The 14903-nt window shown below is 35.4% G+C and overlaps 1 protein-coding gene across 1 annotated transcript in view; it reads left to right on the top strand.

Moving 5' to 3' along the window:
• MEMO1 (mediator of cell motility 1) overlaps positions 1–14903 on the top strand; it is a gene marked incomplete at its 3' end in the record, with an annotated part of 108635 nt that overhangs the window by 45943 nt on the left and 47789 nt on the right. Inside the window, 2 exon segments of the mRNA NM_001076395.1 lie at positions 916–997; positions 12710–12778. Of these exon segments, the coding sequence (NP_001069863.1) occupies positions 916–997; positions 12710–12778 (151 nt within the window).

The following is a 14903-nucleotide window of genomic DNA, read 5'->3' as shown; positions in this document are numbered from 1 at the left end:
ATAAATGGAGAAGCTATATGAAGTAATTCTTTATCTTAAAGATGGAGGAGCAGATTCACTAGGTTGTTGTGGTATGATTTCTGGGCTTTGTCTCCTAAGGGTCTACTGAAATTTATGAACATAATTTCAAAGTTCTTATGGTTGTGTTTCTTTACAGTCTTATTCAGCTATTCGGGTGGAGCTGCTGTGTTAGGTGGAATGCTGGTTTTAACTATGATTTGACTATGATGGAGGAAGAGAGGAGCAAAGGAGGAGGCCACAGGCAAAGAAGTGATTTATAGTGATGTATCATCAAATCTCAGGATAGGTATAAGAAGTGGAGAAGAGAGGATGAAGGATAGTTGGCAAAATGACTCCAACAGACTTTTAGAAGTGAACTGGAATAATAGGAAGTGAAGAGAGTGGGATGCCTGAACTTGAAATTTTTGAGGTGGTACAATTCCTGGTTATTGATATGATATGGGAATAGGGGCTGGAGTGGATGGCAGAAACAATCATTGAGTATTGTAATGATCACACTATAGATGTGATTTTAGTGATTAAGGCAGCTTTTGATGCTCCAGAAATATTCAGTTATTTTCTTTTCATATACTGTTGTTTTCTGTTTGCTGTTTTATTTTGTTTGATCAGTACCTTTGTTTGAGGAGGTGTTGTTGTTCTTGAATGAAGATGGTTGTAAATAAAGTGGATGGATTAAAGCAAATATTGTTTAATCAGTACTTGTCTTTATCATATGGCTTGCTCCTGGAAACTTTATAAGTGGTTAAGTTTCAGACATTAACATCTAAAACGATGATCCACTGCCCATTAAGCTATTTTAGTCCCAAATAAGTTCAGTGAGAACTTTGTGTCATGTATGGTTACTGGTACTGTACTGCTTTGCTCACTCCAGTTTCCCTCTTTCTCTTTTTATAGGACCGCAGCTGAATGCCCAGCTAGAAGGTTGGCTTTCACAAGTACAGTCTACAAAAAGACCTGCTAGAGCCATTATTGCACCGTAAGTTTTAAGGGTCTTTACCCAGAATCTTTCATGTGTTGATTTTTAATAAAGGATGAATGTCTATGGATTGAATTAAAAATTAAAAATCAAATGCTGTGTTGAAATGAAGAAGTTATATTCACTAAATTTCATGATTGCTGTGGCTTTCACTTTAACTCAAGGATAAAGGAATTGGCTGTTTTCTCAGATGAAGAAGTTTCCAATTTTATTTTTGGTAATAAAACTGACTTTTAAAACAGTTAAACATTAGTTGAAACAGTTTAAACATTAGGTAAGCTTGGTGATTGCAGTAGTATTTGGTACAAATGAGTAAGTTCTATTTTAAACATTAAAAAGATCGACTTTAATCACATAATTTTAAACTTACAAATAAAAGTGTATTAAACATAATGTGGTGCAATATGGACTAGCAGCCAGGATTTTAGAGGATGGGTAGATTTTTTTAAAATGAAGGCAGTCTATTGCCTATTAGAAGGCAATCTGTTGTCAGTGTTAGAGCACTTTTTGAGAATTACAAGCTAACAAACACAGTTAACTGTTTGTATGGTATGAATTCAGTTAATTTTGATTTGGTAAATGTTGGAGTTTCTGCTGTTTCTCTCACAGCAGCATCTTTTATGTGACTTCTCGAGTTCAGGTTGGTAACTTGATAAATAATAAATAGTGAAAATAATAATAGTAACCACTTATTAAACACTATGAGAATTAAACAAGTAAATACACATAAAGAACTTACATTAATGTTGGGCACATAATAAGTATTATATAAATGTTACGTACTTTATGTGCCAAACATTTAGTTAAATGAGATCTAAGTTGATCTCATTTAAAAGACTCAGGAAGTTGACTACACTACTTACCAACTGTGTGACATACAGGTTATTTAATCTCTTGTGCCTTTGTCTTATTGGTAAAATTAGAATCATGATATTACCTTCATATAGTTTTTCTAACGATTAAATGAGCTAATCTTTATAAAACTTTTAGCATAATGACTTGCTGTTACTTATTTTGTCATTCAGCAGATATCTATCAGGCTAAATACTAGATGCTCTTCTTTGTGCTGCTCTTTGAATAAATTGAAATCACTACTCATAGTGCTTGCCTTTTAGTATTTGGGGAATGCAGACAGTAAATAATACTTCTGTGTCGAGTGCAGTTGGGCGCTAAGAAAAATAAAGCAGATAAAAAGATTGAGAGTGACAGCATGGGTTGGGAGTTGCTAGTTTATATAGATTAATAACAAAAACTCTCCCTGTTAAGGAACAATTGAGCCTAAATGATGTGAGAGAGGAGTTACGCAGATACCCAGGAAAGAGAGTTTAGGTTGCGAAGCAGCAAGGACAGAGGCTCTGCGACAGAATATGCTTAGTGTGTTTGAGGACAAGCAAGGCCAGTGTAGCTGGAGAGGCATATGTGTGGGGAAGAGTGGTGGCTGAGATTGGCAGTGGGGGCTTGACTGTGGGGCGGCTTCGTAGGAAATCATAAAAGCTTTGGTTTTCATTCCAAGTTATATGGCAAGTATGGAGAAGCTTTAAGCAGAAAAGTAATACCATCTGACTTAGGTTTGCAGGGGATTACTCTTGCTGTGGTCTAGACTTTTTGTTTTGTGGAGGCAAAGAGTCTGTTTAGGAGGCTTATTACTCTTAGTACCGAAAAGAGATGACATAATGGCTTTGACTGGGAGTAGTGGTAGAGGTGATGAGAAGCAGTATATTCTGGATATTTTTGAAGGTAGGGCTAATAAAGTAGAAGAAAAAGTCATGGATGACTTAAGTTTTGGCTTGTGAAATTGAAAGGATGGAATTGTGTTTGTATTAATTAAAGGAAAAAACAAGGGTAGAGGTGGGGAGTGGAATTTTAAGTGTTTGTATAGACTCTAACATTTTATTCTCCCTGTGTTAATGTTGAGATGCAAATGGGCAGCTAAATGTGTGAGTTTGGAGTACAGGGAAGAAGGGCTAGGCTGTGTTGGTATATCACACTTAACACAGTTAAGTGTGTAACTTATCACTTAAAGTCTAATTGGACTGTAGTAAATTAGGGAGTAAAATAGGAGAAATTCAAAGACTAAGCCCTTAGGCAAGCCAGCTTTATTTAGAGGTCAGGATGAAGATGAATATTTGCAAAGCAGATTTTGAAGGAGGATGAGGGAGGAAGGAGGAAAACCAAGAGTGACTGATGTTTCTGGGAAGTAAAAGGACGAAAATGTGTCAGGGAGGAGGAGATCAGGTGTGTCGAATTTTGCCAGTAGGTCAAATAAGATGCAGACTGATAATTGATAATTGGATACTGTGGAGATCGCTGGTTATTTTAGTACAATTTCTGTGGAGTGGTGGGGATGAAAGCACAGTTGGAGTGGGTTCAAGAAAGAATCAAGGAGGGAAATGAAGACAGTGAATATAGACATTTTTTGGGGGGAGAAATTTTGCTATAAATCAAGGAGGGATTTATAAACAGGGCAATGGGAATATGGCGTCAATTTAAAGTAAGAGTTATTGAAGTGTTTATAATGTTGACACAATCCAGTAGAGAAAAATTGATGCAAGGATAAGTTGGGAAGTTTGTATAAGTGAGATCCGTGGTTGGGTGAGAAACGAGAGCTTAGTAATCATCTTTTTATAGTATATCATAATATATGTTCTATTGTCATTTCCATTTCTATGCTGATATTTGACTGTTATGGTTAAAATGAGGTTAGTTATTCATGAAAAACTAGCTATGCTTGTTTCCTTCTTGTAGTTAGTTTTAAATTGAAATCTTTGGAAGTGGTCTGGGAAATGAGATATTTGGGCCTGAGTTCCAAATACTTTGTAAAAGATTTCTTAAGTTACCTGAGGTTTCAAAATGAATATTGAAAATAGTTTTGGCTTTGGTGTGCATGTTTCTGCCATATAGTGACTTTGTAGTTTATATATAAATAATTTCTGCTTTGTTAATATATGAAAACTTTAAATGTAGTTAAGTTCATCTAATCATATGGTTTCCAGAGATAACTTTTCCAGAGTTACCTTCCTTTTTTTTTAAGGTAGAAATATTTTAATGTTAAATAGGCATAAAGGGGTTTCCAGGTGGTTCAGTTGCAAAGAATCTGCCTGCCAATGCATGAGTCCTGACACAGGAGACTTGAGTTTGATCCCTGGGTTGGGAAGATCCCCTGGAGGAGTAAATGGCAACCTGCTTCAGTATTCTTGCCAGAAAAATGTCATGGACAGAAGAGCCTGGCTATGGCTAAAGTCTGTGGGGCCACAGAGTTGGACGTGACACAGGCACAGAAAGGTCTTTGTAAGAACTACTTATATAGTAATTAGACAACTTAAAATTTTAAGATTTCTGTATTTATTTAAAATAAAAAATGTATTTTTAAAATTTTATAAATTCTAGCTCTCTGGGACCACCTTTTCTTAGATTCTGCCTTCATAAGAATAAATCATACAGGGGGAACCTTAAAAAGACAAACCCAGAACCTAAGTAGCACACTTTCAAAGATGCTTAAATATTTGGTCCTTTTTATATTGATGTGGATTAAGTAGAATAATGTCACTTATTATTGACATTAGAAAAATAAATATTGACCCATAAACTAACTGTTGATCAGTCTTAAAGAATTCTAATCTGTATGACATATAAGCAGGCACATTTGGGAGAAGGATTCAAAAAATTTGACTAAAAAATATCCTATCCTTTGATTGAAACAGAACTACAGGTTACTTAAGGCACAGGAGACAGTGTGTGGCCCAGGGATATATATTGAAATGATCTCATGAACTAGGAGTTCCAAAAGCCCTCCCACCATGAATGCCAGATACTTTGATGCCAGAATTGTTTATCTTGCAGTATTCTTGAATAATTCAGCAACCCTTAAAATGGATCTGTACAGGTCTGCATCACTTAAGAAACCTCTTACTGAATATAAAAATATAAGCCAATGATTATGGAAGGGGCTTAATTTACATGATGAAGCTATATTTTGCTGTAAAGCATAGAACCTGCCTCCAATGCAGGAAACATAAGAGACTCAGGTTCCATCCCTGAGTCGGAAAGATCCCCTGGAGGAGGGCGTGGCAACCCACTCCAGTATTCTTGCCTGGAGAATCCCATGGACAGAGGAGCCTGGTGGGCTACAGTCCATAGAGTTGCAAAGAGTCTGGCACTACTGAAGTGACTTAGCATGCATACACACACAATGACTATTGGAGGCTCCCACCATACATTTACAGTAGAGTTTGATTTTTTTTTTTTTTAAGTTTTTGGCTATACAACATGGCATATTCTACATTGACAGCATAGAGTCTTACCCACTAGACCACCAGAAAAGTCTGTTAGAGTTTGATTTCTTAGTGGCTAATCTAGCAGGAATAGTATGGAACAAAGGATACTTTTACTTTTCATTCTGTACCTTTTTTCATTGCTTGACTTTTTTCTTTCTTTTTTTTTTTTTACTGTGGACATGTGTCACCTTTAGTATAAAAACTGGTTTGAAAGCCAAGAAACATTTATATAGAAGACCAGGTTGTATATAGCGAAGCATACCTATAGAGCTCTTACCAGTGTATATCATGAGATAGTGAATCTTCATAAATTATCTAGTTAATTTAATTTCCTAGAGATATGCTGTCCTTGTTAAGTGGCAGGTTATTCATGGCAGTATCTCAAATCATATATACTCCAGCAGTAAAAGAAACTCAATATGCAACATTGTGGTTAGTTTATTCTTACTTGACTTTTTAGCTCATAACACTGTTTACTTAATATTTGTGAGGTTCCAATTATAAAAATAAAATATCCTGAATAATGGCTGTTTTACTTGGACATTTTTGGGGTATAACAATCTACTGATATTTTTTATTGAAGCAGGAATCTTTAGGGCCATTGAGCCATGCCTATGAAAGAATGCAAAGTTAGGTGCAGCAGAATAAAATTGAGAGGGCAGTATGGAGGTTGCTGCTTCTGTGAACTGTTTGGGGCCAATTGTCCCTCAGCTTGATCCTGTATGCTCACAGGTGTTGTTTTTTTGTTTTTTTGTTTTTTTTCAAATTTTTGTTGGCATATAGTTAATTTACAATGTTGTATTAGTTTCAGGGGTACAGTAAAGTGAATCAGTTATATATATATATATTCACTTTTTTTTTTTTTAAAGATTCTTCTCCCATGAAGATCATTACAGAGTGTTGTGTAGAGTTGCCTGTGCTCTGCAACAGGTTGTTATTAGCTGTCTATTTTATACATAGTAGTGTGTATGTTCACAGGGGTTTTTAACTTTAGATTCTAGGTTTGTAGATCATAGCTTAAGGTTGCAAACTTTTCTTAAATCCCTTAAAAAAAAGATCTCATTTCATCTAGTCCAGTCTTCTCGTTTCATCCAGTGTGGTCTTTATTTTGCATTTTTTGCTGCTGTTCAGTAGAACTAGGACTACTAGATTCTGACTTTGTTGAAGTCGAATAAGTGTTCTTTTACGATTCCCTATATCCTCTTTGATGAAAAGCCTCTCATAGAATATTTGTAGACTCTTGGCATTCATGGTTGATACAAGTGAAAGTCCATGTAGTGATTGGTAATTTTCCTGATGTAGGAATTTAAATTATATCACACTGCAAGGTCGCTGTATGGAAAACTGTCACTTAACCAGTGAATGATCATGGACAGTGACTTTGCATCCTCATTTAATAGCAGCTCTGTAAGGGGCACAAATTCTGGTAGGTTAGGAACTGGACTTGCTGATACAAAGGGTCTGCTATGTAGGCGTAAAGGGAGAAACAAAGGTACTCTGCATTAAAAGAAGGATTAGTTTTTAGAGGCATAGCTCTAGCCTAATGACAAACTATAGATATTAGAGTATAATTCTGTATTTGTTTTCATGAGAAGTTACATTAAGAATCAGAGTGACCTGTAACTGCTAGCAAGGATGTCTTTGTATTAAGGATTTTAAAAACTTTAAAAAGACTGACTTGGACACACTTTTATGATGCATAGTCAAATATCTGTAGAGTGCAAATTTTCATTGCTCTTCTGGCTGTCATGCACAAAAGAAAATAACTTAGTCATTCCCTTAGCAAAGCCTTCTTTCTTGTGTGTGATCTCTTAGTGGAACCTCTTTCTACATACATGTAGAATTAGATGATATTAGCAAGAGAAAGGTATAGAGACAGAGGATCACTGGTGAGAATTGATGGTAATTACTACAACTTTATTCTTTACCATATATCTGGGCCAGGATAAAGGAAAGTAATAGAAATTCTCTTCTTTGACTGTGATCTTAGTCCTTTCATGTAAGTAGAGTTCCTCACTATGGGGGATAAGAGGGATGGTATACTCAATGATTTTTAAAAAAAGATACACTGCAATGTATTTTTTATCCAGGTTAAGATTCCTCTCTCTTTGCCACTATTTTGTCTTTCGTTCAAGCATACTTTTAAGCCTTCAGCTTCAGAAAGGACTAAAACCGTGAAATCTGAGTTCTTATTATGAAACAAGTTTACTTTAGTTAATCATGTTATTAAAGCTATCGTCTTTCCCTGTAGTCTTACAGGATATGTGATTCTGGAATTATTCTTTAGTTGTTAGGACATTTACTTTTCCAACTCCACGGACCCTTCCCCTTTTTCCTTCAAATATGTAAAGGTTTCTTTTGGTGGTTAAGAAAGGGTTCTGGAGCTCTACTGCTTGGCTTTGAATCCTGGAGTACCACTTACTATCTGTATGACCTTGAGCAAGTTTCTTAGCCTTTCCGCTTTAGTTTCTTCACCTATAAAAAGAAAAGAATAGTAACTCCTATTTCAGAGAGTTGTTGGGATTAAAAGAAATGCTTTGAGGTAACATAGAAGATTGCCTGACATGTGGTAAGCACTTAGTAGACGTTAGTTACCACCCTTAAACATAACTGCCCTCTTCTTCTTTTTCCTATGTGGTCACTAAGATATGTCAGTTTTTCTTTTTAGACTCTAGTGCATTGATTTCTCATTTCCCACTGACACTGACACCATTCTGGACCATGACATTACTACCTGAAACCTCAGTTTCCGAGAGAGCTTCATGTAACTCTTCTGTCCCTGATGTCCTCTGTGCTTGTGTTTCAGTACACGATGACAGTTTCACGTGGTCACTTCCCTGCTCAAGAGCATACATCAGCTTTTCAGAAACTTGTTTTACCAAGTCCAGACTTGATACTGAGTCAGAGTCTCATTCTGTCTTAGTACTACTCTCTTACTGCATTCAGGCCAATTTCATATTTTCTCATTTACATCATACATTCGGACATTTGCTCATGTTTTTCCTTCAGCCTTTATTCCCTTCCTGCATGCCCTTACACTTCTTCTCTTACTATTTCTGTCCTATCTGTTCTTCAAGAATCTAGTGTTTCTAAGAAGTCTGGCATTTAAGAACGCACACACTTACAGCGAATTAACGTATGACAAAGGAGGCTTGATTATACAACGGAGGAAAGACAACCTTTTCAATAAATGGTTCTGGGAAAACTGGACAGGAACATGTAAAAAAGTGAAACCATTCTTTAACTCTGTGTGTAAAAATAAGCTCTAAATGGATTAAAGGCCTAAATGTGAGACCAGACACTGTAAAACTCCTAGAGGAAAACAGGCAGAATAACTCTCGGACATAAATTGCAGCAATATCTCTTTTAGTCTCTCTCTCAGAATAATGGAAATAAAAGAAATAAACAAACAAACATGGGACCTATTTAAATTCAAAAGCTTTTGCACAGCAAAGGAGACCATAAACAATATGAAAAGACAGCCCACAGAATGGGAGAAAATATTTGCAAATGACTTGACTAAAATCTACATGTAGCTTATGTGCCTCAGTATCATCAAAACACACAGCCCAATCAAAAAAAGGGCAGAAGACCTAAATAGACATTTCTCCAAAGAAGACATACAGATGGCCAAGGGGTATATGAAAAGATGTTCAATTGGGAGAAGGGATAGTTAGGGAGTTTGGGATTAATATGTACACACTGCTATATTTAAAATGGATAGCCAACAAGGACCTACTGTACAGCACATGCAGCTCTGCTCAGTGTTACGTGGCAGCTTGGATAGGAGGGAAGTTTGGGGAAGAACCGATACATGTATATGTATGGCTGAGTCATTTTGCCATGCATCTGAAACATCACAACATTGTTAATCAGCTGTGGTGGTGTTTAATCGCTGAGTTGTGATAAAAAGTTAAAATATGTATTTTAAAAAAAGAACTAAGCTTAAGTAGTAACAGCATTGGTAAAACCGGGAGAGACTCAGAAAGACAGGTTGATTTAGAGATTGGAGCATAGATTGGGGTTCAGGGCCTTTAAATTCATGAAGAGCAAGTAGTAACTAAGGTCTGAAAAGCAGATCTAAGAAGAAAGGACCAGTTTAAGATATAAGAATTGAGAAGTGGAGGAATGTGAAGTGAGTGACAACTAAGAGCAAAGTAGTGTTGTAAATCTGAATGTCATTCACGTTTGAGACAGACCAGGACAGGTCCGGATGGATCAGATGAATTTTAAGGTCCACATGGCAGGGCAAGACAGTGTATTTCTGAATTGATTGGAAGGAGCCAGTAATGTTAAGATGAGGAACAGGTGTTAAGAATCTGAAGCAGTTGGTATTGGTGTCTTGGGCACTGAAAGATGGGGGTTATAATTGGATCAGATAGAGCCTCTGGTTAGTCTGGAGTATCAAGATTAGTACAGGATGACAGCAAAACTGAATTTGCTGAGCCACAGGACAACTTACATTACCTTCTGGCTAGAATTAGAATTGGGTTGTGAGAATATTGCTATATTGGGGCAGCTTGATAGGCTCCCTTGACAGAGATGTGAGAATGGAGTGACCACCATTAATGTGATTAGTAAAGCCTTCAGTGATTACAGTGTGCTTAGCGTATGTCCCATGGTACCTTAGTCCTAATTAAGCATGCACATTGCTATCTTGTATGACTGTGGTTGACTTATGTGACTCTTTTTCTGTGTTTAGTTAAGATGAGAGTACCATTTTTAAAACAGCTCTATTGGGGTATGATTAACATTCAGCTCCATATAAAGTGTATAGTTTTATATGTAAGTTTGAAATATGTATATACCTGTGAAATCATTACCACAATTAAGACAGTGAACATACTCCTCATCTTCAGAAGTTTCCTTGTGCCTTCTTATCCTCTCTGCCCTTCTCCCCACCCTCCTATGTCCACTGGTTTCTTGTCACTATAGTTTTTATTTTTTAGAATTATTTATTTTTTTAGTTTAAGTATAGCTGATTTACAGTATTGGGTCAGTCTCTGCTCTACAGCAAAGTGACTCGCTTTTACACACACATATATGTATATATTCTTTTTCAAAATTAAACATTTTTAATTATAGAATTATTTAAATGGAATCATATAATATGAAACTTTTGTCTGTGTTCTCACTCAGCATATTTATTTTTCTTTATTTTGCCATTCCTTTTTTTTAAGCATAATTATTTTGAGTGTGTCAATAGTTTGTTCCTTTTTATTGCTGAAAAGTTACTTTGTTGTATGGATATTTTTTAATTTGTTTATCAGTTCACCTTTTGAGGGATAGTTGACTGTTTCTGTTTTTGGCTACTGCAAATAAAAATGGGATAAATATTGGAGTATAAATCTTTGTGTGCACATAATGCTTTTTTTTTTTTTTTTTGGAGTGGAATAGCTGGCAGGAGTTATATGGCAGAAGTATGCTTAGCTTTTTTTTTTTTTTTTTAAATAAAGACATCGCCAAACCATTTTTTCCAGAGTAGTTGTACTGTTTTGCATTTCCACAAGTACAGACTGAATTTCAGTTCTGCATCCTTGCCACACTTGGTATGGTCACTCATTTTATTTTAGCTTATTCTAGTGGGTGTTTAGTGGTAGCTCATGGTTTTAATTCACCTCTCCTTAATGACTAACTGATGTAGAGCCTTCTCTCGTATGCTTTTTTGCCATCCCATGTGTTCTTTTTGAAAGTATCTGTTCACATCTTTTTCTATTTAAAAATTTTAAAAAATCATAATAAAATATACGTAACATAAAATTTACCATTTTAAGGGTTTTTAACCATTTGTATAGTAGTGTTAAGTGCATTCACATTGTTGTGTGAATTCTTTTTGTCTTGTAAAATAGTTACCTGTATCTTTTTAAAGCATTAGGTTGTTTTGAAATTTCTTTGTATATCAGATATAAATCTTATATCAGATATTTGCTTTTTCTTTATATATTTATATATAAATCCTTTATCAGATATATGCTTTACAAATATTTTCTCCCAGTCTGTGTTTTGTCTTTTCAGTTTACTGTGCATCTTGAAATTGGCCATGATAGGAATGATTTACTCCACATTAATAGGCAGATTGCTACAAATCAGGACTTTATTTTTTGTTGATTATATGTCTATACTCAAGAAAAGAAATGGGGAAAAGTTAATAATGCAGGTTAAACTTTATGGTATGTCTATCGCTTTACAATTGTGACTAGCACAAAGAAATGAGGAAGAAAATATGCTTTCCCGTATTTAAAAAACTACTGTCTAATAAACAAAGACATTTTTCAAGTTGTTGAATGAGTGAAATTCAGACATATGTCTTCATTGTTTCACTCTTTTCATTTGCAGTCATTATTTGGCTAATGATTAAAGAGGTCAGCTAAAATCAGGGAAAGCATTCTGGGACAATCAATTGCCTGTGCGGAATTTGCAGTAAAGGATATTACATATTTTTTCATTGTTTGTAAATTGTGTGATATATATCTTTTTATTTTAGTTAAATTTATAATAAGCTTCTGTATATATGTATACATTTTTTTTTCCCTGCAGAGCCATTTGTTAAACATTTACTGCCCACACACTAGAAGCATTAAATAAAATATTTCTGGACTCACATAACTTGAGTCAAGAAAGAAAATTGAAGTTCTGAAACGAAGGCATTGTATGGGTGATCAGAGAACTAATGTAAAGCTAAGACCAGAGGGTGAGAAGGATAGAATGCGTAATAGAGAGAGAAAATGAAAGGGTGTGGTACACAAAAGGCCAGGTCAGGTCTCTTACCTCTGCGTATGCAGAGGGACATGAGCTGTTTCTTATAAGGTATTTGTTTTGCTCTGATTTGACTTACTTTTAATCTTATCGTTTTTGTATATGTAATAGTCTGTTGATGGTATTGAACAGGAATGTTAAAAACTCACATCTTATTATTAGTGTTACATTGCGTGTTAAGTCGCTTCAGTTGTGTCCAACTTTTTGTGACCTTATGGACTATAGCCTGCCAGGCTCCTCTGTCCCTGGGATTCTCCAGGCAAGAATACTGGAGTGGGTTGCAGTGCCCTTCTCCAGGGGATCCCAACCCATGGATTGAACCTGAGTCTCTTTCATCTCCTCCGTTAGCAGTCAGATTCTTTACCACTGATTCCACCCGGGAAGCCCCTTAGTGTTACATTAGCAACTTCAAATAAGCCATGAAAAATTTAAATCTAATTTTCTTTTAGATCAAAAAAAAATTACAAAATACTTTTTAACATTTAAAATTGGAACACAGAACAATCATGTGTTCCCTGTGCTATTCTAGAAGTTGCATCATTCCCTACATTGCTTTTTAATCTATACACATAATTCTGTTATGTTTACCATAATTACTATATTTCTTTCAGAAGTTATTTTTCTCCCAGAATGATTTGCTTTTGAATCTGATCATTAAGTTAAACATTTTTTTGTTTTGTAGCCATGCAGGGTATACGTACTGTGGGTCTTGTGCTGCTCATGCTTACAAACAAGTGGATCCATCTATTACGTAAGTAATATAGCTAGATTCCATTTTGATTAGGTGATTGGAGATTATATCATACTTGCTTTGTCACTGAAGTAATTTGTTTTACATATTATATATTTGATTTCATTAAGAGTTTGACTTTTTATCAATTTGATTATAACATGTAGGTTATAAAAAGCTTTAATACTGTTTTTCATGATCTGAACATTTGGTTATTACCTTCCCTTTGATGGTGAAATATTTAGTTCTGGAAATGTTAGATTGTTAATACACTGTTGTGATTTTGTAAGAAATATATATTTGGTCATTTAGATGATCAAAATATATTTCACATATATATTTAGCTTTCTTCCGTAGTTCCCCAAACCATTGGACTTTCCTAAGTGGTGACATTGACAAAAAAGGTGTTTCTTGTATGTTAATGAAGTGACTTTTGGACCCCACCTAAGAATGGGGACTGGTTGCCAGAATATTCAACCTGTGTTTTAGAAGGTTGGAATTTTCATTCCCACTTCCTGACCTCCTCTGGGGAGGGGAGAGGGCCTGGAGGTTGAATCAATCATGATCTTGATTAAAAGCCCCAAAGGCAAGCTTTGGAGAGCTTCTAGGTTGGTGAACTTGCGGAGATTCAGGGAGAGTGACCTGCCTGGAGAGGGCATGGAAATTCCTGGCTCTTTCCCCTAAATTGCCCTTTGCATCTCTTCCTTCTGGCTGTTACTAAGTTACATCTTTCTATAATAAACCAATGATCTAGCAAGTGAAATGTTTTTCTGAGTTTTGTGAGCTGCTCTAGCAAATAAATTGAACCCAAGGAGGGGGGTCATGGGAACCTCTGACTTGTAATCAGTCTGTCAGAAGTACAGGTAATAACCTGGACTTAATTGGCATCTGAATTGAAATTCAAGGAGGTGGTTGTTGCAATATCTCTGATCAGTAAAGCCTAAGTGACAACCTGGGCTTGTGACTGGCATCTGAGGTGGGGTATGGCTGTGGGGACATTCTTGGAGGACTGAACCCTTAACCTGTGGAATCTGATGTTGTCTCAAGGTAGATACTGTCAGAGCCGAGTGTGCCCCTCTCCTGCCCCCATGAATGCACTCAATGGAAGTGGGTCCAGGAGCAAGACCAGTTAAATAGTTTGCTTTTTAAAATTTTCTTTGAAAACCTGGAGTTGAACACTTTTTAAAGAAAAATCCAAAGCCCTTTGTTCTGTTTTAATCACTTTATAATTGAAAATTTCTTATTGTACTTGTTAAATTCTGATTAATGAATGAAGAATAATTTCTCATTGACAGGAAAAGGTATCTGAATTATTTTAGAATCTGACAATGAATTTAATATGGTGTTTGAAGTATATTATCTTATAATAATTTAATGACAGCTCTGAAATTAGCTTAAAAAAATCTTCCTGGCAAATTGAGACTGAGTCATATAGTACTCTATAAAATGAGAAAGTTGTGAACTTTAAAAGCTTAGTATACCACTCTCTAAAATAAGAAGCTTGTGAAATTTCAAAAATTTCTGCTGGAAACTTTTAATTCTGTCAGATGTCGATTGGTTGATTAGACCCGTACTAGCATAGATGAAGTATAATCATTCGTGGTGAGATGTAGAAATAACTCACAGTAGCCATGAGTTTAAAAAGAGAATCTCACCCTTAGCCTACTTCCTTGCCTTTGAGCAGTTTGTTCAAATTGTTAAAAAAGCTGCTCTCTTTGTTTTTTATGTAGTAAGTTTGTCCTGCACATTTTATCAGGCCTTGATTGAAAGTTATTTTTAGTCAATTTTTAATAATAAATAGACTATAATATTGCCAGATGATTTGAGGAGAGTCTAACAGGTATTTCATAGTACATATTTAATGTATAATTTTAATTTGTTTCATGAATAAGAGTGAAGTAGAAATTAGATTGTAAACCTTTTTAGAAACATCCTTTATTTGACCCTGGTCTATAAACCATCTATAATCAAGGCTAGTTCATATAACAGGTTTTTCCAAACCTTTTCCTGTTTGGCAGAATTTTTTTGATGATGATATGTACTGAAACGGTACCCCAGAATTAATTTGGCCTAGGAGTACATAGAGAGTCTATATTGATATACGTGGAAATTGTGTGTTAAATAAGCTGATGGACAGTAAGAATGG

This window comes from Bos taurus, chromosome 11, assembly GCF_002263795.3.
Source record: "Bos taurus isolate L1 Dominette 01449 registration number 42190680 breed Hereford chromosome 11, ARS-UCD2.0, whole genome shotgun sequence".
Classification (NCBI taxonomy): domain Eukaryota; kingdom Metazoa; phylum Chordata; class Mammalia; order Artiodactyla; family Bovidae; genus Bos; species Bos taurus.
This window is presented reverse-complemented; position numbering and strand designations above follow the sequence as displayed.